At 40.8% G+C, this 24061-nt stretch overlaps 1 protein-coding gene across 1 annotated transcript in view; it reads left to right on the top strand.

The window, feature by feature from the left end:
* p3h2 (prolyl 3-hydroxylase 2) overlaps window positions 1-23965 on the top strand; it is a 56522-nt gene extending 32557 nt beyond the window's left edge. Inside the window, exons 2-15 of the mRNA XM_083970471.1 lie at window positions 8050-8202; window positions 9052-9241; window positions 13937-14068; window positions 16238-16365; window positions 19364-19453; window positions 19931-19971; window positions 20287-20378; window positions 20523-20650; window positions 20742-20837; window positions 20987-21137; window positions 21366-21483; window positions 21629-21704; window positions 21885-22025; window positions 22635-23965. Of these exons, the coding sequence (XP_083826597.1) occupies window positions 8050-8202; window positions 9052-9241; window positions 13937-14068; window positions 16238-16365; window positions 19364-19453; window positions 19931-19971; window positions 20287-20378; window positions 20523-20650; window positions 20742-20837; window positions 20987-21137; window positions 21366-21483; window positions 21629-21704; window positions 21885-22025; window positions 22635-22727 (1629 nt within the window). The 3' untranslated portion in view covers window positions 22728-23965. The remainder of the gene's footprint in view (window positions 1-8049; window positions 8203-9051; window positions 9242-13936; window positions 14069-16237; window positions 16366-19363; window positions 19454-19930; window positions 19972-20286; window positions 20379-20522; window positions 20651-20741; window positions 20838-20986; window positions 21138-21365; window positions 21484-21628; window positions 21705-21884; window positions 22026-22634) is intronic.
* The last annotated feature ends 96 nt before the right edge of the window (window positions 23966-24061 follow it).

Genomic DNA, 24061 nt, shown 5'->3' with positions numbered 1-24061 from the left:
TGTCCAATTAGTGCCACACATACATCACGAGCACGAATATTGTTTGTGTGTGTGGACATGTGTGAATAGGTGTGTCCAATCAAATGGTTCATCTCCATCTTATCATTGAATAGTCTGGTTTGATTCTTCTACATATTGTCTCACACTGAGGGATCTTCCAGTGTAAACACTGTGAAACAGACATAAGTTGTTTTCCAGACTTCCAGGAATTTCTGAAGTTCCTTGAATCGTCAATCAAAGTGCTCACTGTTCGGCTTTGAAACGATCCAGAGTGGAAGGAAGTGGGAGGGCTTGCTTCATGGGAAGGTAATCAGCCATTTTCACAAACTTTCCTATAGCAAGTTCCTTATGCCAGGCAATGATGCCAACATCTTGACACAGCATAGCTGCTACAGCTATCACCAGCAACTAAGAGCTGTGTTTTACTAGAGTTAGTAGGTGTATGCAGACTTCCTTAGCATGTAAAATCCCAATCTACCCCCATTTGTTTATGATTTGCAACTAGTATTGTGAAATGGTCTCAAGCCTCTTTCCAACCAGATGTTCACATCCTGGTGCCAGCCTGTTGACATGCCACATGTTTTCTCACATTAATTAAATGGACCTCTCACAAACCAGAAAGAATTTATGAATTAATTGGTCATCAGAAAACAAAAATTCTCGATTTATGAATGAATTGGTCATCAGAAAACAAAAATTCCCATCACAGGGTTAAGTCATATCTCTTCTGTTGTCCAACCCACAATACAAAACTCCCAAATATTTAATTTACACTGTCATAACACCATGAAAAGCAACCAGTCCTCATATTTGAGCATCTTTAGAATAGTCCATTATGTCTTCACTTTTGGTCTCTTAATCAAATAATTGATTTATTGTTGTTGTCTAATCAATACAATACATGAGTTCTGGTTCTAAGAACAAAACAAAGCTTACAAGACATAAAATCATTATTTTCTTCAAACATAAGCCGCCATATGTGACCAATATAAAATTTTATGTAAACAGGTGCACATGTACAATTATGATTTAAATATGGAACTGTAAAAGTATATGGTAACAGTATGAATCAGACCATAATATACTTGGTTGGTGATACTCCGTGCTGTGGACATGTTTCATTTGATACCAATGAAGTGTTGACAGTTTTTTTTTTTTCCAGCTCCAATAATAAATATGAATGTGCAGTTCTTCTGTGCTGTGCCAGCGATAGCTGTGCTCAGAGTTGTAATGTTTTCAGGTTGCCGTCCATCCATCTGATGAGCATGATATCTCAGGAATGCCTTAAGGTTTTTTTTTTTTTTTTCAAATTTGGCACATACATCCACTTGGACTCAAGGACGAACTGATTCCCAATGGTCGAGGGCACAGTGACCACCCAAGACTCCAGGAATTCACTCATTACTTATGCAATAGTTCTGATCTCGTCTTTCACTTCATGTTGTGTCTGAACTTCTGAAATGTTTGTCTTTGTTTGGTCTTTAAAACCACCACTAAGCTCAAAATGTGCTGCCGAATGAAAAAGATAACTTGTGCTTTAATTGCTTGTTTGGGGGATAAATACATGGGGAAGAATATGTTCCAAACTCTCCACCTAAGGAGACAAATATTGATTTAGTGACAGTAAACTTTCTATGGGTCTGGTCAGCCTCATGACTAGTGTGTTCATAGAGGAGTGAATATTCTCCCCATTAAAACACTCCCTGAGTAGGTAAATACACAGTCGGTGCTCCTCAGACAGATGGCTGGAATATTTTGGTCCCAGCTGTGCAGCAAAAAAATGTTTTCTCTTACGTTTATTGGTACATAGTTTTAGGAGTTTTTGGCAGTTGAACCTTTTCTGTCTTCTCTTTAATACAGATGAGAGTTCCCACTTTAATGTGAATCAAGGACAAGCTTTATTTTCTTTCCATTCCCATCTTCCAAAAGTTTTTTACAAGCTCAGCTTAAGTTGAAAGCATATTTTTTTTGTTGCCAATGACTTGGTCTGGTTGTTTATGTCTGGTGACATGAGCACCTTCTCAACATCATCAGGCCGTAATGAGATGGTTTGTATCAATGTGACAGTGCATTCCTAAACGATCGTATCAGATTGACCTTCGGAAGCAGACACAACTTCTCTCCTTCGCCGGCCTCAAAATCATTACTGGCTGCATAAGGACACTGTTATCACGCTCGCAGATGTTCCTGCTGGAATGTGTTCAATGTAAAGAGCTGTGAGGCCGTACTGTACTGTGTTTCTCAGGAAGGGACAGTCATGAGTTAGCAGGAAAATGGGCGTTCAACTGCAAGATACGTTTTTTCAGGTGATTAGCACTTTACTGGAGTTCAGACGGAAAATAGGTATTGTTACAAGCACCAGTGAAAAGGTGAAATATGATCTAGGAAGTCCACTCTGTGTAATACATAACAGTTTTAAGGCTTGTTGGCATTTTATATAATCACGAGACAGGATTTCGGCAACTTGCTGACAGAGGAGATGGTTCTGTGTGATTGATTTGTGGAGTTGCATTTGGTCTTAAGCTGAACAGTAACCTATGTCTGCTCTGTTAGAGTTTCCTCACCTCTTGAAAACTGTAGAAACTCTTTCAAACAGTTGCCTCCCGAGTGTTCAGCTCTGCGGTTGCCAGATTTGCCTGCTTGTTGCCAACTCCTCAGTTATTTTTTGGGTGATACATTCTGCCTCTGACAAGCCATCTGTGCAACTCCTTCCACGCCTGTTTGTGGCATCAGGATACGTGCTTTCTTTCACAACATCATCTCTGCATCTGTGGCGCCAGCCCAGGCTTATTAACATACCTGTGAATCAGGCAGGGGGCCCAGAGGAGAAAGGCATGCAAGTGTACATTTTCCTTGGCACTAAACTGTACCCACATCAAGGGCACCTCTCTCAGAGTGGCAGGGCGGTCCGGCAGCTCCAACACAGGTTGCTCTTTAGTGAGGAGGGCAAACCGAGGGCTCAGACTGAGTGGTAGTTATTCACCCCTGCAGGTGCTCCTCTGATATTCATATGGTAGGAGACGTTTTCTCATGTGGTACAAGATGTACACCTCTTACATTCAGAGATTTTAAAGGTAGAGATTAACAGTGCTGTGGTTTTAAATCCCACGGTGATTAATGTCCAAATTAACTGGCAGAGTGGACTTTGAATATTTATGTAAATCATGCTCATGAGTTATTTTTCCTGTGTCTGAATTTGGTGGAAAAGGGACTTAAAATCTCTTGGAAAGCCTTACATTAACAGTGTAGTTTAATTTGTGTAACTACTGTAAAAGTGTCACATTAATTGTATAACTACCAATTCTCAGTCCAATCTTTTCTTAGTACACGTGCACAATCCCAGAAAAAAAGCATGCCATGTCAATGTGACAATAAGAAGAACCAAAGAAAATGTTTCTGGCACAACAATTTATTTTCCAAGTGCACTGAGAAAAGAAAAAGAGGTAAAAACTGAAATGTGAAAGTTGATTTGACAGAGGTTGTATGATATCACAATGTACTGCTTCTATACGGCTCAGTTTTATAAACCATGATGGAGACTTCTATCCCAGTGGTTGATGATGTACAGACTGTGGTGTTTGGGGCTTTTCTTGGAAAATGACTCACGTTCATAGGACCCCTTTTTTTCCTCTGCAGCAGACACAGGAGAGACAAATTTTGATTTACCCACACGTGTCTGTTTCTAGTTTGTGCTCTGTTTTTCCATTACACTATTCAATATAATGGCAATCTCACTTTAAGCCCTATGATTGATCTCCACCGTGTCATCCTTAGGGGGTGTTTTAACCTTTAACTCTTCTCATTTTGATATATGAGCCTGTGTTTTTTTTTCATTCACAATCTCCAAGCTTGGACCTGTCTGAGTTTCTGTCACTTTGATACATCACTCTGACTCCCAGTAACCGTCCATGCTGAATTATCTGTTTCCATAATGTACCGTACGACTGACTACCTGACTAACTGTAAATCTGATACTGCTACCATGTGAAATTAAGTGGTGAAGCAGATCTGTTTTCATTCTGACTCTGCTTTTTCTTAACAAATGATCCTTCTTAAAGCTTCCTCTTGCTACAGTATGTCTCTTATATAAATTAGTGCCGGCCCACGATGAAACGAAGGAGGAAAAGTACAGGGAGTCTCCCATGTTCAAGGCTTCCCCGGGTTGTGGTCCGTCTAGTCTCAGGACAATAGATTTGGCAGTAGCTGACCACAGCTGTGTTTGTGCTGGTTTGATGTAGTGGAGTAATTCCCCCCTTCCTCCAGCTGACCCTCTGGACTGAGCCAGGTCGTCCCTGAGGGGCTGAGGGCAGCCAGGGCCAGAGGAGGGGTGGGTGGAGGCGGAGGCAGGTGAGTGCAGACTACAGAGTGCAAACTTCCCCCCTCACCTCCTTCCTCCTTAGCCTGTGCGATCTTTGCTGTTTAGTCTGAAGGAGTCTGGATGAAAAAAAATTCAACTGGTGTTTATCAGATCGAGCAAAGCCAAGTCTACAATAGCATCTTAGTAGGATGTTCTCCTCGAGTTATCTTGGGAGGAGAAGTTGTGGGGAATTCAGCGGCCGAGGCAGCGACAGATAGAGCAGCGTTGTGTTCTCGAGGTTGCGCCATCAGTTAGAGAAAAAGATCCACCCTCAGATACACTTTCACTGATTTCATCAATTTTAATTCAGTCCAGGTTTCACTGCGGGCTCCAGTGTTCCAGTCTAGTTGTCAATGTGCAGCCTATTCCTACATTAGTGAGCAATTTATTCCCACATATTTCACAAGATCTTTGGTGCAGCTGCCAGAAAATTGTTTTAACTTGTTGCATGTACCTGTGTTTATGCATGCAAGTGCAGTTTTCTGCTATTTGTGTCTGTATATGATTGTCAAATACAAAGCACCGTCACTGAGAGATGAATACTGATCAAATGCATTGAAAATATGAAAAAAAGGCTGTGTGGTTAATTTATGTGAATAGAAAATCCATTGAGCAACATGATGGATCAGGGGTTGCACTTTTCCAAAGGCTAAATTAATTGTATATAAGAAGATGTGTTGCCATTTACACTCAAACTGTGAATTTTCCCACATTTGTACATCTGACTGGCCTGTTTGTATGAAGTGTATTGTCATTCCTTTTATCTTTATCTCCAGCCCCCACAAGCTTTCATGAGTTCCATGTACAGTATTTGATAAACATGTCAAAGAGCACAGAGGAATTGATATGAATACCTAATATGTCCCCTCCACCCCCCCACCCCCACTTGGCCATGGAGGGTATCTCCCAGTCGCTCCAGCCAGGTGATCTGACCAGGAATGCACCTCACTCTTTGGCCTTTCAGGGGTAACCAAGCATGTCCGGCGGGGCTTTTCTTTCCTGCCTCCTCTGCCTCCACATGAAAGAGACCCAATTTTGTCTGCCATGGGAGTCATTCTTCAAAAAGAAGAGGGCTGGTCTGTGTGGGGGAAGAGAATATTTGCTTCTTCTGTCGCAGCGGTTCATTTATGTGTTTTATGACGTGCTCTCTGCAGACTCTGTGAAAATTGTTTTCCTCCCCTGTAAGAAAACACATGGCGCTTTGTTGTTCTGGTGTGTGCAAAATATTATCGACTCTTGAGTTAGAAATTTCCTAAATTTCAGGAGCGTGTGGAAATTCCCAAGTTTTATCTTTCCAACTCATCCCCATGAAAACAATACAAAGAAAAGAATAAAGGTTTTTGTTGTATCAAGTGTCTGTACTGGCACAAATGAACCAGCGCTGAGTGGCAAAAACAGAGGGGTGAGTGTGCTGAGAAGGTCTCTCAGCTTGTTGTGCTTTTGGCAGCCAGGCGAGTCTAGACTGACCTTCTCAACTGTCAGGAGGAGAGGCTGAGAGACACTGGGATCCGCTCTAAGTTTGCACCTGTTGGGAACGTGAGGGATTTAAACAAATGGAGTCTGATACCCCTGTGATACTGTGACAGAGTTAACACTGAGATATTCAATCCTTCACATGAGTTTCCCTGCTTTCACCTCTTTGTATCTGTTTTTTATTCCATTGTAATCATCCCGTCATCCTCCACTGGTTCCTGCTGAAGTCGTCATCATTCTCTCCCGCATTGTGCCGAGTTTAGTCACCATCAAACACCCTGTAACTGCACTTTTTATCACCTTTTTTATTACTTCTTTGTTTTCTTAGTCACTACACTATAGAAAATGAAGACAGAAAGTGTAAATTGGGAACTGACGTCCCGCAAAGGTCACGAGGCAGCAGGTTCAAATCATCAGCTGGCAACAGGCTCAGTTTTATGAGTTTGTGGAGGTGCACAGTGAGCTGGATTCAGTGCGGGCTATTGTGTAACCTGTCCATGTTGAGGCTTGAGCACGATTAGGATCTTATCTGAGTAGAAGCAGGCATGCACACATGGTTGACTTACTTCAAAAATGACGTTGTTGTTTTTTTTAAGGCATTTAAGAGCATCTTGAATTTACAAGACACCAGCTCTCACCACAGATCTGGAACCGACACAGTGGTTGTGTGTTTGTTTAACAGCAGAGAGTGGAAGTTCATATGCGTTTGATGTTAGGAGGGCGTCTTAACTGATTTGCTGTGATGTATAGTAGTGAGGTGTGGTGGTGGTGGATGTGAGGACAGGGGGGTGACCTCTCTCCTTTCAACATATCATTGTTTTGTACTGGAAGCCACCTTTGCTTAATGGAACAGCTGTAGAGGAAAGGTAGAAACCACAGAATGAAATGACAGACACGGACAGTGAACACAGTCTTATGTCTGTTCAATAGGAGTTCAGTTTATGAATATGTTTTAATAAATTAGAAATAGATTAAGATAAAGATGTTTCAAAATAACAATACAGTTCAGACAAGGGAATGATCCAGACCACTTTATATCATAATTGTTTTTTCTTTTCTTTTTTTAGATAGACAAATCTGCCATAGCCAAGTAAACTATTGTTCCAAGTTTATCACTACCATATGTGCCCATGTTTTTAACTTTGCGTATTATTTACTTAAGGTACCATGCTTGCTTGATGTTTTGTGTATGAAAATTCTTTGAACATATTGTGTGGTGAATTGTTATAGGAGTGTACTCTTACTGTTTGTGTTAGTTTATCAGTCATCCAGCTGCCAAGACAGAGATACGACAGCTGCCAACTTTCATCCCTCAGACCTTGAAGTCATTCACACAGGCAGTGTATCAGCGGCACTCCCAAACATCATTAGCCAGCACACATCTTGTATCTGTACTGCAAGTTTCAATGGAAAACTGTCTCTTTCCTGGTGTGTTTATGTCTGACACATTTATCAGGAAGCAGACAGGATTCCTGAGCTGTGTATTTCATTCTAATACACAGAACTCATCTATCATTTTAACTTTAATGAGAACTGTCCCTAATGACAGGATGTGCCTGGGAACAGTCTCTTCCTGTAGATCTACTCTGTTTTTCTCTGGTCTGATGAACCAAATTCAGCAATAACACAATGTTTCAGTCTCATAAGAATTATTTTTAAGAAAGGTCAGAATGGCATACATTTTAGCTTGTTGTTCTTCTTGTAGGAAAAACCTCAGAGAAATGGCTGTCTGTTTTAGAGCAGTTTCATATCTAAGAACGTCTGTGACAAACTGATCACAGTTACATCATTGGTCATTAAAATGACACGTTGACCGAGATGAAGTTTCCTCATTGTTTCTGTTGCTCTATCAAAATTAATTGGTACAATTACAAACTGCTGTCACTAGATTGATAGACCTTCTTTCAAACAAGGCCAAGTATTTTATAATGATGTGTTTCTGTAAAAACTATGAAAATCTCTTGTGAAAGATTGACTTTTTTTGTTGGGGTTGCATTGAGGAGATAAGCAATGCCAAGCAAACCCCTTGATCTTGCAGTTACATCACCCTCGTTTTAACTAACTTCATCAGCTTCATCTTTGTGCTTTTAAAGTCTCTATGTGTCAATGGATCAGCTGTACAGTAATCACTATCACAGCGCCAATGTTGGTCCTGGTATTCATTCTAATAAAACCTTTCTTTTCCTTCCCTCTTTCCCTTTCTGTCTCCTTCTCTCTAGCTGAAGCAGCCTGAGAAGGCAGCGGCAGCAGCTCACACCTATTTCCAGGCTAATCCAGAACATGTGGAGATGGGTCAGAACCTGGAGCAGTACAAAGACCTGCAGGGGGTCGAGCAGGACCACTTCGTAGACCGAGAAGCCCGGCCTCACCAGGTAACCCAGGAAGTTTCACTGTGTATCTTTTATTACTTATTTTTCACCAGTCTGTTTTTCAGGCCTTACAGCACCTTGTTTGTGCTACACGTAATGACATGTTGCACACATCTTTTATCAGCCTTTGCCAAACTGTCTGGCCAGTGATTCTAGTTTTCCAAAAGAGAAAAGTGCAGATGTTCTTATATATGAGGGGGTCCTTTTGTGTTAATGGCCCTTGCAGTTTAATGACTGGAAACTCTTTAGGCTTTTTAGTTGTGGTTGTGGTGAAGTCCCGAATGCCAAATATTTTTGGATCCTTTGTCCTCTGTTCCAGTGTCTGTCGGCTCTTTCTCTCTTCTGTCTTTGTCTCTATATCTTAAAGTGAAAAATATACCTAGTTTAATCTTGTACCTTCAAGACTCACTCATTGCAAATCTCCCTCTAACATATTAATTAAAACCCTTCAGCATTGTTGTTTATTAAACGTATTTCTGTCTCTGCACCTTCTCTTATTACTCAGTGTTTCTGTATTTAGTTTTGCAGTCCCAGTCCAGAGCAAATCTCTGGTGACAATGTATTCATGTATATAAAATACATTATTTTCAATGTATCCAAAAAAGAATTGAGAGCAGTACTCCTTTCTGGCAGCTGATTCCTCGGTGTTTATTCTAAACAAATGACCGTTGCTGCTGCAGGAAACTCGATGTGCACCAGTGGGCTTGTAAAAGCTTTTATGAGCTGGTTAAAGGTTTACTTACAGTATTTTAACTCTATTAGAAATCAACTAGCAATGATGTATAAATGTCCATGGTGATCACCAAAGCCGTTTTTCTCATCATCTTCCTTCTCTCCTGTGTCCACATGCAGCAATTGTTCACCGCAGCAGTTAGGTTGTATGACAAAGGTGACTATGAGGGTGCCATCACTCTGTTCGAAGACGCTCTGGTGGAGTACTATAAGGCAGATGTGGAGTGTCGGGCCCTGTGCCAAGGACCACAGAGGTTTGAGGGCCACGATCACCTCCGCTACCGCTACAGTCTCCATGAACTCATATCAGGTAGGAGCCAAGAACTAAAGAGGTTTACTTCAACAGGAAATGGTTTGTTGACTTGCATTTTTCTCAGTAACTCAGAACATGCCTGATTTCTGCATTCCTCACAATCTAAGATGACCCAAGTGAGTCTAGTTGATATAGGAAGCATTTTATCAACTTATCGTGACTGCTCCATCATCACGCCTGGCTGTACTGCATGGCCTTTCAGCTGGAGCTGGGATTTGTTGTGCTGAGAGAGCCTGGGGAGGTTTAGGCAAGGCCAAACAGCTCTTCATGCTCACTTGGTGATCAAATCTGCCTGGCAGTGGCTTGGCACTGGGTGGAAGTTGGCTATGGTAGGATGAGAGGAGATGGACAAGGGATAAAAAGTCATGTTCGGACTGGGTGATGTACAGAAAATAAGACAGGAATGAGAATTATCATTGCATGCTCTTATATATCCACAACCATTCTGCTGCCCAGAGTGCTTGCGACGGAAAAATGCACAACAAATTTATTCATGATCTTGTGTTAGTAAGATAAACCACTGGATTTGTTAGTGGTAGAGGTTCAACAATATTTTAAATGTCCACCTTTTGAAAAATTGAAAAAAAGTTTCATAAAAGAAATATTGACCGTTAATCACACTCGAGCTTCAACTTTGTTTTCATCAGTCTCCAAGCCTTTCCTGGCACTCCACGTGTTGCAATACAGAGATTAATTTGTTAGCGTATTGGCTTGAATTTCTTGGTGATAAAAATGAATAAGTGTCAAACAGTGAAAAGCCTCAGGGCAGATTCAAAATGTGCAAATCTAAGCAGTACAAATACAGTGTAATTTGTGGTTAAAAAATAACTCAGAACCGTTGAGGAGCACAAGTCATAACAGAGACATCAGGTCCCCCACACAGATTTTGAAAGACCATATTCCATGAGTTTTCACTTTATTGTTGATTTACACCACCAGTGACATCTTGGATTGTTAAATTAGCTGAAAAGGAGCATGCAACAAAAGAAGTAAGCAGCTCTCTTGAATTTAGACCCTGAATAGAATCCAAATTTAAAGGTTCATATTTTTTTTGTTTTTTAAATATTTTGGGACAACTGGAGAGAGACAGGAAATAGGGAGACAAAGGGAGGGGGAATGACATGCAGCAAAGGGCAGGCGGTGGAATCGAAGTGGGGCCACTACATATGAGGCGCCTGCTCTGCCCACTGAGCTAAACAACATAGTTTTTTTTTTTTTTTTTTTTTTTACAGTTTCACTCATCAAATTCAGCTGATCCTGCTGTCTGTACTGGATGTTCTCACATCGTATTACAGTCTGGTGCCAATAGGATTCAGAAGCCAACTGATCGGACTGCCCATTGATTTTTTGGAAGGATTGTGTTTATTCTTAATGTGAGAGCAAACTCTCTAGAGTTCATCACATGCAGATGCAGCTCAGAAACTTTAAAAACAATAAAAAGATAGAAAAGAGGTGAAAGTGAAACAAAGCAGGCCCCAAGTGATGCTGATGTGTTGAGTGATATTCTCTGCTGTTCAAAACCGTTAGCTGAGCTGTATGCAGTTAGCTCTGGGACTTGGGAGACATGCTCCATTACTGTCTTCGTCAATCCAGGAAAACATCCTGAACCAGGGCCAGGAGAACCGCCTGAGTGCACCGAAATCCCCCGATTCACTACAAGCTTGCCTCTTCTTCTTCTCTCTCTCTGACCTATCTTAACCTTGTTTCCCTTCTACAATATTCAATTCAAACCTTTATTTATTCTCGAAAGGACATTGAGGTTTTACCCTCATTTGCAATGTCGTCGAGATCACAGCAATATTCAAAGCAAAACACAATGCACAGCATAGGATAAAACACAGTTACAAAAGTTAAATACATCTGATTCATTACAAAATTTAAAAACAGTTACAGACTGTGGTAAAGAGGTTTGAAATGATATTTTTATAATGTTGATAGGATGGAGGGGCATTAATTTTAAGTGTGAGTTGAAGATCGTTCCAGGAGGCAGGGGCATCATAGCAAAATGCAGATTTACCAAGTTCAGTTTGTACCCGATGGACTTTAAAAGTAAGCCAGTCATTGGAGCGAGTTGAATATGAACCTTGATTTAAATCTAACAGTGTACAAATGTATAGCAAATGCAGTGTTTTTTCTCTGCATCTTTTCTTTAACTGATATTTTTGTCTGCTTTAGCTCATTGACTACAAATTACATGGTTACATCAAGTCAGCCCAGTTAAAAATAGTTATGAACATTTTCCAGATTGCTGCATTCACATTCTGCTTCAGAGCCTTGTTGAACCAGAAGCTAAGCTACAGCCAATGTTTACTGCACTCCAAACTACTACTACATATTTTTGTTTCCACACTGTCTCTGTTTACTTACTGTTTATCTTTTGAGTTTGTTTTTTTGACCAATGCAACACTGAGCTTCTCTCTTGCACCAGAAAGCGACATACTTTCAGCTCGAATGCCGTTTCTAGTCATGCAGGTTGATATAGAGTGTCCATTTTTATTAGGCACACATGTACAGTTAAAGTCATCCAACCAGTTCACCCCTCATTATTGCCTTGTGTACAGTTAGTGTCAAACTTAAACCATTCGCTCAGTAATTTACATATATGTATGACACTGTCACCAAAAACTGAACATTATGAGCTTGAAGAGGTAGAATTTTTAGCAAACTTGTTGTATTGGATTACACCAGTTTATGCACAGGACAGCAGTAGGAGCAGTAGAATAAACTCCCACTGCACCTCTGCCAGTCTCCATGGCCCGGTTTCTCTCTGTCCCTCTGCTGCTGCTGTGTGTCCTCGAAAACAACGGAGCAGCTCAACGACAGAGGTCACTGTAAGACAGCTCCAGCTCCAGAGCAGCAACTGGCCTTCATCAAGCACGGAGCTACTGCAATATTTTATCACCAAGTGTTACTCACGCAGGCATTAGGAGATTCATAAATCACTCGCACTAATCTAATCTCTCACATTTCTTGTCATGTGTTACCATTTTATTTCGTTTACAACATGGAGCCAGAGTGGAGTCAGTGCTGTAGGAGTCTGTGTTGGCTTTAACATAGTCAGGCATTTGCTATGTGGAGGGGTGTCTGTGCGTGTGTGTATCCACAGCAAAACATGCACCAGATGATAATTACACGATTATACTTACACCAGTTTTTGGTCAGGGATGCTTTTGTTAACACAAGTCAGGCCTTTTCTCTGGAAGCTGAGGCGAGTTCTCCGCAGTAGCCGCAGCTTAATTGCTGACAAGTGTGCTTTGTCTCAAATATGTATGGCCCGATTTGCAAAAACACAGAAAGGATGGCTAACTAGTTTTGGCTGGATTTTGTTTTCCTTACAATCAGTGGGTTATTTTCCAGTAACGCTGTAGCAGAGACTGTGATTATTATGTTTATTGTGTTAAGATGTATGTATATATTGCTGAGTGTAATATAGTCTGTTTTGTGAATTTTTACATACAGGCTCCACCGACCCAGAACCAGCTTTACATTACACTATGATTATATGCTAACTCAGTTCAGATCCCTTTGCTCCGCTGAGACTCTTGACAACATTGAAACAGGCCACAGCTCTGTTGTCTGAGAGTGAGGAGAAGTTGTGTTGCAGCTGCTCACCAAGTGACCTCACTGAACATACATGCTCACAACACACAAACACGCAAGCATGCTATCATTCACTGTCCTCTCGGGGATTAGACATAAGGAAATGATGTGTAGCGCTGTGTGAAATCTGTCCTCCCTTATGAATCAACAAACATGGGGATCTATCACCACCTGAGGACCAACAAAGACATGAAAGCTCTGTGCTGTTGTGAAGCGGTTATTTGATCTATTTCACAGCAACAAGGAATCACTGGACAACAGGACACGTTTTCCACCACTGATGAACTTAAAGACTAGCATCTGTTTAATACATAGGCCTTTTTTATTTTCAACAGTAGACTCATTTTGACTTTGCACAAATAACATTTTATCAGCTCTTTGGTGAAACCAGAAAGTTATATGTCATTGGAGTAGTTTTTTTTTCTTTCTCACACTCCATCGATCTTCTTTTCTGATTCTTCAGACACTTAATAAATCTCTTGAGAATTAATGGCTGTGGGTGTGAGACCATAACAGTGACCATATGGCATAATTTCATAAATTAGCCCCAGACCACATTGTGTAAAAGGACTGGCAATAATTTGCTGTTCCGAACAGTCTGGGCCTGAATATAAAAGCCCTGTGTTATTGAATACAAAATAACACTCAGAATTATTTAACACAATGCCTTTTAGCAGGGACAAAACAACAGTTTCTTTTAGTTAAAAAAAGACCACTATTTCAAATGCCTTGTGTAGATAATCTTTGTTTTTAATATACAGTAGTAAAATAGTCTGCTGTGGGTATGTCTATATTTTTGGAATGAATGTGTCAAATTGCTAATATATACTGTATATATATATATAATTTATAATGCTATACATTGATCCACAAAATTAAAAAGACAGCCAGCTCTTGGTGCAGCATTTTCACAAATACAACCTATTTTTAAAGTTGTTAACAGAGTGAAACAGAAATCATCTTATTTCAGGCAGATGGGTGACGGGAGGATGACACTCACCTTAAATCAGAATCCAAATTGTCAACATAACAAACAAACCACACCCTCTTGAAGCTTTGCTGAAAAGTTGATTTCCAACTATTGTGTTGCAGATCACTTCACTCAGGTGCTGCACTGTGAGCACGAATGCGTCAGAGATCTCGCCACCCGACCAGGCCGTCTCTCACCCATGGAGAACTACCTGCCTCTGCACTACGACTACCTTCAGTTTGCCTACTTCCAGGGTGAGTTGAAGGTCTTTAACATCGTTTTATAGGAACACCCCACAAAATGTAATTTGTTTCTCTTCATACTTAATTATGGAAATATTTCTGCTACAGTACACTATGTAGTTTGGTATAAACAGAGAAGATACACACACCCATAGCTCACACCTCTTCTCATGCTGAGAAGAGGTTCAGACAGGTCGAGTCATTCAATAATAAGTCACACCCAGGTAGTTAGTTTAATATCCAGTATTAGTGATATTAACTTGTGCGTGTGTGTGATATGGGTGTGTACATCCCAGCATCCCAGGCTGGCAGGGCTGTGTGTGTACATGAATGAATGAATAGACTCAGGTTTTCTTTTGTTGATGTCTTAATGAAAAGCTCTTGGGAAAGAGATCTGGCTCAACACCACAGTGTAGTTGGGAAGGACAGTTGTGCTGTGTCGTTGTGAGATCACCAGATTATACTTAATGACCAATAAGCATGTAGAGAAAAGTGGATCATTGAGTCTGTGCAAACACACCGAGAGTAGGCTGTGATTCCCACTGGTGGGTGTGTTTGAGTCGGTGAAGTCTGAAAGGCTTGTTTTCATTTGATAAAATGGTGATGAAATATTTTATAGCATCTTCTTTCATCAATACTAGCCATTCACTACATTTGTTTTCTATTTCTGCTCTATAATGTACTTTTCCACGTGAGATTTTAATTGCAAATGCACGCACAAGGGTTTGTACACAAAATTCTGAAGACATACGTACTTGACCATGAAATCAGAGCATAAATTCAGTATAATCACTTTTAATGACTGTGGCATATTTTGGTCTTTTTATAGTCTCCTTTATCACATAAATGAATTATCTTAGCCCATGGTGTGTTTGAGTTCACTGTAAATAAATGCAACGCTTGTTTTGAAACACAGGTGTTGCTAAATCAGACAGGAATTAGATTTTAGAGATTATAGGTGTACATTCCTTTGTATTTTGAGTAGGCTATAGAAGTATCTGAAAAATGTTGAAAAAGTGTAAAAGTTACAAAGAGGCTTGCAGAGTGCTCACTGAAGATTTGTATTTTGATGGTGATTCTGACTTAGCAGTTTGACTACTACTGCACAAATACTTGTAAAAAAAAAAAAAAAAAAAAAGATGGACCATTAAATACAATACTTAACTTTCTTCCCCTGCCTTCACCTCTTGAATTTTTTTGTGCATAAAGTTTATTTGAACTTGCTGCAGCGGCCAAACTGCGAAATCTAAGGCGGCTACGATTTGCCAATAATCAGTAACCTGAGTGTTCTTACACCCAGCAGCTCTGCGATCCCGCTGTGTTTTACACTCCTCAGTGGCTCCGCACCACTCTGCTGGAGGTTTGCCATCAGCCAGCAGCCTCTCATTGTGCTTTAGCTGCTGAAGTTTCCAAAATAAATCCTCAGTGACGTTTTTTTCTGTTTGACTGAGCTAAAATCTCCAGACTCTTATTGACCTGGTAAAACACAGCTGACAGGAGCAGATATGCTGCCTCGGACCAAGCCAAGACAGGAAGTCTTTGGTTAACCCTGCGCCTTTACAAGCTAATAAAGAATGTGTTTGTGTGTGCACTTAGCAGCAGCAGTGAAGGGCTAACAGTGTGTACAGGGTTGCGTATGTGTGATCTGCAGGCACACAACGGAGCATTATCCTGATGTATGTTTGTCTCACCTCATTCCCAACATGTTGCAACCCCTGGATCATTTGTGTGTGTGTATGTGTTGTTTCCACTATGTCAGAGTGCAGCTTTTGCTCCATTGTAGTAATGGCTTTGGAATGTCAGCCGTGATAGATTTCCCATATTTCAGTTATACCGGTCATTCGGTCCATCCAGTCAATAGCTCAGCATCTCTGCAGAAATGAGCAGAAACCCAAGGCAAGGCCAACTGCTCCTGGAAAGAGTGTGTATATTTCTGTGTGTGTGTGTGTGTGTGTGTGTGTGTGTGTGTGTGTGTGTGTGTGTGTGTGTGTGTGTGTGTGTGTGTGTGTGTGTGTGTGTGTGTGTGTGTGTGTGTGTGTGTGTGTGTGTGTGTGTGTGTGTGTGTGTGTGTGTGTGTGTGTGTGTGTGTGTGTGTGTGTGTGTGTTTACAGCTACTTTAATCTGTCCTCATATAAACTTTAAAGAGAAAACAGTCCAACCCTTCTCCCCGTTTCTCTGCAGAGGATATGCTGGAGCAGGCGCTGCAGTGTGCTCAGACCTACCTTTTATTCCACGAGGGAGAAGAGTTCATGACGGACAACGTGGATTACTATAGAGAGATGCTGGGATACGAAGTTGAACCACGAGAGGTCAGTACCGACTCTGGGTGTGTGTGGTGTGAGGTAGAAGATCTGAAGTGTGAAGAAGAAAAGTAAATGACACGTTCCACAGTTGATTTTCACCAGTAACTGGTTGTCGGTCTTACTTCATGCCGGTATCTCTAAAACTTTAAACAAGTATTTTCAAGGTAAGTCGGTGTCAAAATTGTGCTAATGAGGGGATGGGCTCTTGCTTAATTGGAAGAAAGTGGGGGTCAAAGAGTAATGACAAGAATGAAATCAAAAATCAAAAATGAAAAGAGTGAAATCAAAGACACAGAAAGATGAAGAATTAAAAAGTATCAGACTCCCTGGTATTTAATGTTCTAAATATCTGTGGCTGCAGCTGCTTCAATGACTTGTCTATTAAGATTAAAGTGAAGTTTCTGGGATGGTAATGTGAATTTGTTCTGATGATCACAAACATGCTTGGTATAATGAGAATTTCAAGAAAAATAAATCAAAAACTAATTTGCACCATATTGGAATAATTTGAGCAGATTTGTTGGAATCCTGTAGCCGAATTTTGAACAAGCCACGGATGACTAATTGGAAACTTAAATGGAGGAAGAGGAAAACTAACTACAGTAATATAACAAGGAATGTGGGGAGAGACTGCAGGGGAAAGGAAGGGGAAGGAAAGAAGACGTGCAGAGAGGAGAGGAGAGGAGACTGAGGAGGGAAAATGTGGAGACAGGAGGCAGCGGGGCCGTTTGCTGTATTTCTTGGATGAACTCGTGACTAGCCGCTTGGCAGCAGCTGCCTCTTAAAGTTTGCTTTTCACTTGTATATGTTCTCCATCCAGCTGGAAGTATTAGGCAAATTCTGTTGCACCAATGTGTTTACAACACTTTTTTCGGGGGCACGCTCAACTTCATTTCCTTGCCCTTTAACGCTCTGTATCATTTAAAGCTGAATAAAGCTAAGAAAATGATATTTGCCAAATCATCAGCTACTTCAGTGCTGAGTATTTCTCCCTTCTAAACTCTGATCAGCAGTGCCTTGTTTAAGTCCCAACCTCCCAACCTCTGTTTCCTAGAAAGCCTGGTACTCATTAGAGAGAGTGAGGCTCCCAGCAGGACCGAGTGCACGTACGAATGTGACTCTGCACATGTGTGTTGGAGCTTAAGAGAGGCTGAGCGCTGACACGTTGGAGCACATGCTTATGTTTTTTTGCGCGTGACTCACATTTTTCTAGCCCTCAAAACCTCTCCGGTCAGTTTACGGTACAGTGGTTGGCCCGCAGATCCCCTCTGCTCTCCGGGTCCGTTCTCCCGCCAGCCTGGAGGAGCTCATTCAAACAACCCTAGATCTCAGTGCCAGGCCCCTGAGCAGCCTCCCCGCCACAGAATCCTGCCTTTCAGGAACTCTGGAGGAGGAGGAAGAGTCGTGTCAGAGTGCCCACATGAGTCTCGGGAACAGTTTGGGGTCTGTTTGTATTAAGAGTGATGCAAGAGAAGACCTTTTCTTTTTTTTAAACCACGACAAGAAAAATGCTGTTTGCTGCTCAACATTCATCATGACCTCAAGCCCTAATAGTCCAACTGTGTTCTCTGTAACAGAGACAAGAACAAAAACAGAACATGTCTGTAGTAATGCATGTATATCCACTAATACCTATTATCATCATATCATCCACACACAACTAAGGAGTAGTCATATTCAAATCACTGTGTACATTGGGACACACACTTTCTGACTGCTACCCTTAGGTTGCCTATGTGTGTAGATGGAAAGAGTGAGCAAGCGAGAGAGAGATTGATTATTCATTTGAATGCTTAACATAAGACAGGACACCGCCATAAAACTCTTCAGCCTACCACATGCACTTCAAAAACCAGCCAACAGGGTTTAAAAACTGAGGCTAAATAACAGGCTACACTATACTATACTATACTATATAGAATATGAATGTCCCAAAGAAACATACAGTAAAAGTCAGCATTAAGCAACAGTTTTCCCTTTTTAGCACCTTCATCATCATTATCATAATCAAGAGGACAATAACCCAACCACTATGATAGCAATAACAAGGCAACAGCAAGACCAAGCCAAGTTGCTAAAGTAAACACTCAAAAAACCACAGGAGACAATAAAATGAAATAGTATTTTAACTAATGAAGTTGATTCAATGTTTGCTTGTTACATCGAAACCTCGCAGGACAGCCTCCGCATCAATTCTGTTTTGATAGCTGTTCATCACTGCTTCACATCTGCTTTATCTCCTGCTCTCCTCTTGAATCTAGACTCAACATCAGTAAGTGGATGCAGCCAGAAAATATACATGAAAAATGTTACAGCTGTCCGCACCACTGGTATACAGTATCAAATATATAAGTAATCCAGATATGGCGTGTGTAATACATAAAATGATGAATGATTATTGTGAGATGTATGGTTATTGAATTTTTAAACTGATACCTCAGTGTTAGTGTTGGCATCAAACATCCTCTATCTGAAAGTAGACACACTTCCTGTCATGTCTCTCATGGTCCCTCTTAAGGCAAAGTTAAAAGTAGCAGCCATTGTTGCTGCTGCGTTAATTCAGGTCTGACTAACAGCAGGAAACAGTCGTAAAACTGTCCCTCAGACGGGACAAATATCAAAGAGAGGGGCCATCACATGCCATTAAACCTGGCACTGAGGCAACAAGACAAAGAGAAACTCATTACTGTTCTTTGTGTTTGGGCAGTGAAGGTTCAAGACAGGGGATCACTGCACTTTTAGAGTTTGGCCACAAGCTGTGACACATTTAGGATGAATGTTATACCATTTCTTTTGTCTCTACTGTAATTGTGAGTATGAAAATGATGCGAAAAATGTGCAGATATTGTAAAATAAATAAAGATGTGTATCTGAACTGACATGATATTTTTTCCTCCTGCTAACATCCCTCAAGCAGCGAAGCTTGTGTTTTCATTCACCTCAACAACTAATGAAATTGTTTACCATGAACCTTTGGTGTGTGTGTTTGTGTGTTTGTTCACAGAAAGCTGCATGGTACCTGAGGAGGCACAAACAGGAACTGGAGCTGCTGCTGATTGGCAGCAAAACCATGGGTGTGGAATTTACCGAAGGGGTGAGAATACAACTTAATCTCAGTGTGTTACTGGTCAGTGCTCGTGTGTAACTTTAAACTCAAAGCAGACTGTGTCTCATTGACGGAGCAGCTCAGCTGGGCCCTTTAATCTTCTGTTTTACCCTGAAATGAAAAGAGATGTGTAATTAAATGGGTGGTTATTGGTAAACCAGTCCACATGTCTCAGATGTGGAACAGATCTTCTGCTGCCTCATGTGCCCCATGCTGCCGGCTCACTCCAACCAGAGTAACAGGTGTCTGGCACATCTGCCCTGCACCACCGTCCCCCCCCCTCATTCAACAGCGACCCCTGCTGATCATATTCAATCATGTCATTCCCTTTATAAAATTACTGGGCACAAACAATCACTGATAGTGTCAAATCAGCACCTCTGATCTGGTGTGTTATTATTGATATAACTATTTACTGTTGTTTTTCTCACTTTTGAAGTATAAAATCGTTGTCTGTCTTTGTAGAATTACTGGAGCAGCACAGGTGGAAGAGACGACTCAAACAGGTAAATAAAGATCACTTCAGCTGTAAAACTGTGACACAAGCTTCCTCAGGCATTGCTTTTCATCATGGTAAAGGCTATAATCAATACTGTTATAACAACTATAGATGAAATGAGGTCAGGTGGGTGGTTGCTCTGTATCTGCTGGATGTTAACTGTTAATAAGTTCACAATATCACTCAAAAGGATACAGCTTTGTCTCACTATCTCCAAATGGCCAAAAAAGTACTGACTGTATATATTTAAAATAGTAAAGATTAAAATCGTGATTGCAGCGCCACACAACATAAGCCTATTTCCTGTCGTCTGCTCTGTCAGGATTCCCTCTGGTACAGACGGATGGATGGAGTACGTCCCCATCTCGGAAAAGAGGAACGTCACTGTTGCTGCTCCACAGCGTCTCAACGAAGGTAAATCCTCGCTGCTGCCAGAGCTGACGGAGAATGAGTTAAACTTTTGTGGTTCAGTCATCAGCATTCATTTAAATCTTCTTTGAACACCCTGGTTGAGATGACACACTGCAGTCTTTACATGCTGCTCTGTGATCTGTGTAGGTGGCCCCTTGGTGTATGAAAACGTACAGCTGGTGCAGAACTCGGCGGCCTTGAACGGGACCCAGAGGGTGTTGTTGGATCATGTTATATCAGAGGACGAGTGCGCTGAGCTCAGACACCTGGCACATGTGAGGCCATTACACATAATTAATAAGACAGATTTAGTTTCGATGAGTTTGTACTCGAAGCTCAACTCGGGCTGTGTTCTTTGTTTTCCAGACTGTCACCATGGCAGGAGACGGCTACAGAGGGAGGATGTCTCCGCACACTCCCAATGAAAAATTTGAGGGAGCCACTGTGCTCAAAACCCTCCAGGTATAAAATTAGACACATTTTAAATGTTAAAAACAAACCTATTATATAGTATCTTTAACAAAATGGGCCTGCAATTCATTAAGAAGTCAGACAGAATGACGGAGATTGTTTGACTGCATGTTTGAGTTTTTCTTTGCTCCTTCCTGCAGTATGGCTACGAGGGCAGAGTGCCAATGAGGAGCGCTCGCCTCTTCTACGATATCAGTGAGCGATCGAGACGTATCATCGAGTCCTACTTCCTGCTCAACTCCACCCTGCACTTCTCCTATACACACCTGGTCTGCCGGACGGCCATCACAGGTCATTCACAAACACAAACACACACATTATTTCCATTTGATATAAGGTCTATATTCACAAGGTTGAACAGGCTTATCTGCAGTAAGTAAGTAGTCACAATTGTAATATATATCCAGGAAGCAGACATGGAAATGTAACAGAATGTTTCCTGTTGGTCATTTCAAGTATTATTGGCTGTATAGATATGTATGAATAATTTTTGTGCCTTTTTGGGTTATTTGTTCTCAGGCCAGCAAGACCACAGGAATGACCTGAGCCATCCCATCCATGCTGACAACTGTCTGCTGGACCCCGAGGCCAACGAGTGCTGGAAGGAACCACCAGCATACACATATAGAGACTACAGGTACAGGACACGTCTACTGTTTTGATAACACATGATAACTGGTGGTTTTTCTGTGTTTTACTGATAAACATGTATATTGGTCACTATCAGATCCCTCCACTTAATGCTGAGTCTGTGCTGACCTTCACTTTTCTTTTGTTTTCAGTGCACTGTTGTATTTAAATGGAGATTTCGAAGGAGGGGAGTTCATATTCACAGAAATGGATGCAAAAACAGTCACAGTAAGCTGCTTTCCATTTGCTTCCAAATGAGTTGTATGAAAGTGGCTGTGATTGCTGTAGTTCAGGGGTTGGACATGCAGTACTCTCTATTTTTTTTGATCATCTGGGATGTGACCTTTTAGTAGGACAAACCAGTGCACAAATACCAAAAATAATGCTTGTTGCTTTCATCCTGTCCAGGCATCAGTGAAGCCCAGTTGCGGCAGGATGGTGGGTTTCTCCTCGGGAGGGGAGAATCCACACGGCGTGAAGGCCGTCACCAGCGGGCAGAGGTGTGCTGTGGCCCTGTGGTTCACCCTGGACCCGCTCTTCAGAGAACTGGTACATACATGCTGTCGTCAAAGTACTTTAGTAACAGTGTCTTTGTCTCTGAACAATAACCATTTTTCCTTTAAGTTGTTGTTGAATCCAGTTTTGGCTCAAATACAAGTTGTGAATTGCGAATTAATTTTAAACATTAAACAAACATTTTATTGCTATGAGAGCAGTAGGTTCAGCTTGTAGTTTTTGTGAGCTATGTAAAGGTTTTCCTCTCATCACTTTAAAGGGGGTATCGTATCACATCGTATCGTATCATATCATAACGTAAAGTAAAGCCGTAAAGCCGTCTGGGCCGCAGTTTTGATCCATTCAGTCTTCCACACAAGGCAGCTTTAAATCAATCAAAGCTTGTCCAAATCATACACATGGCACACAGGAGATGTATTTCCTTCCTACATAAGAAACCACAGATAAACTGTGACATAACCAAATTATGTTGTTAGTTGTGAATACTAATGGAAAATCTGAAATTGTTCTTCCATATCACGTTGACTACTTTGGATTTAAGGAGTGCCAAAATTCTTTTCTTTTTCTTTTCTTTTTCCTCTTTATCTTTGGCTATTCTATAATCTCATTTAATTTGTCCCGTCTTCTTTTTTTTTTCCCAAGGAGAGACTGCAGGCCGATGAGGTGATCCAGGCATTGGACACACAGTCTGTGTGGGGTCAGGGCCTCAACATCAACCCTAAAGATGAACTGTAGAAGCAGAAAAACAGCTTCGTCCCACCCCACCACCCCCAAATCAAATCCTTCTATATATTTTAATTATTTATTGAATGACCTTTGGATCAGAACATTTCTATTTTTGTACTGTTTGAAGTGCAAGATCAATAATATTGACATTTTTTGTATGTTGTTTGTTCGTTTTGTTTCGTGTTTCTTTACACACCAGTACTTGAGTTTACCTTTGGTTTTTTGTCTTTCCTTCCGGTGACAGCCTCGGGTTAAGAAAAGGTCAGATTCACTTTGTCTTGTTTTGCACCTGGTGTTTCTCTCTTTCTACCTGTAGTCTCACTGAACTGTGAAGAAGCCAAAGAGAAGAACAGCAGACATTGTTCTGCTTTGGGTTACACTTGTTCTTATTCTGGTCAAAGTATTCAGTGGGAGTTATTTATAACACTATGTAAAGTTATTGAAAATATCTTAACTTCACTGGTCATTAGTTCAAGATAACATTAGATTTCATCTTTACAAATGATTCTGTTACGTACGCTATTATAAATGTTTTCTTTTCCGTGCCAGTAATAATTGTTTTCAAAAGTAGGCAGTGCACTGTTTTTCTGATTTGGGTAGCTCTAAGTCTCGAATAGCACTCATTTAAAAAACAAAGAGATGTTCTAATATGCTGAATATTTAATGTTCATGCACTCTGTCCTCTATGTGTCAAGTCTGAACTGAAACTGTCTTCTGTCACTACTTTGTTCATCTTTCCTTTTGGTTGTGATAAATCACTCATCTCCTTTCTGGGCACACAGAGCAGAATACTGGTTTACGTGTTCACTGACATGAGGACATGGTGCGCGTGTGTGTGTGTGTGCGGGTGCGTGCGTTTGTGTGTATGCCTGTGTGTTCATGTTTTACTTTTATTTATGGGTTTGTAATAATAGCTGCAGTTGTAACTGTCTGCATTTAATATGAGGAACTTTTATTCATAAAAGGTGTCAATCATTCCTGTTTCAAGGAATACCTATTTGTAAGGTCTTTTATTGCTTGATATTTGTGTTGATGATACAGATGATAGGCCGAGTCGTGCACTGTAAATCCAATGGCAAGAAACAAAGAGTAGCTTTGTTTTTCTGCATAGATTTAAAATGCTAACCGGAAATTTAATCCTGTCGTTTTATCAGGTTGGCCACTTTGTTTCACTGATATTTTATTTTGAAATGCTGTAGCAAATAAAACATGTATGTGTACATGCCTATAAATTAAAAAATATTCTAAGTCCATATTCAACTGTGTTTTTTTCATGTTTTATTGTTCAGCATAACATTCATTGAACTAAAAATGCTTTACTGAAACTGAAACCTGAAAAACAG

This window comes from Trachurus trachurus, assembly GCF_905171665.1.
Source record: "Trachurus trachurus genome assembly, chromosome: 4".
Lineage (NCBI taxonomy): Eukaryota > Metazoa > Chordata > Actinopteri > Carangiformes > Carangidae > Trachurus > Trachurus trachurus.
Note: the sequence above shows the minus strand (reverse complement) of the source record. Positions and strands in the feature narration are given on the sequence as shown.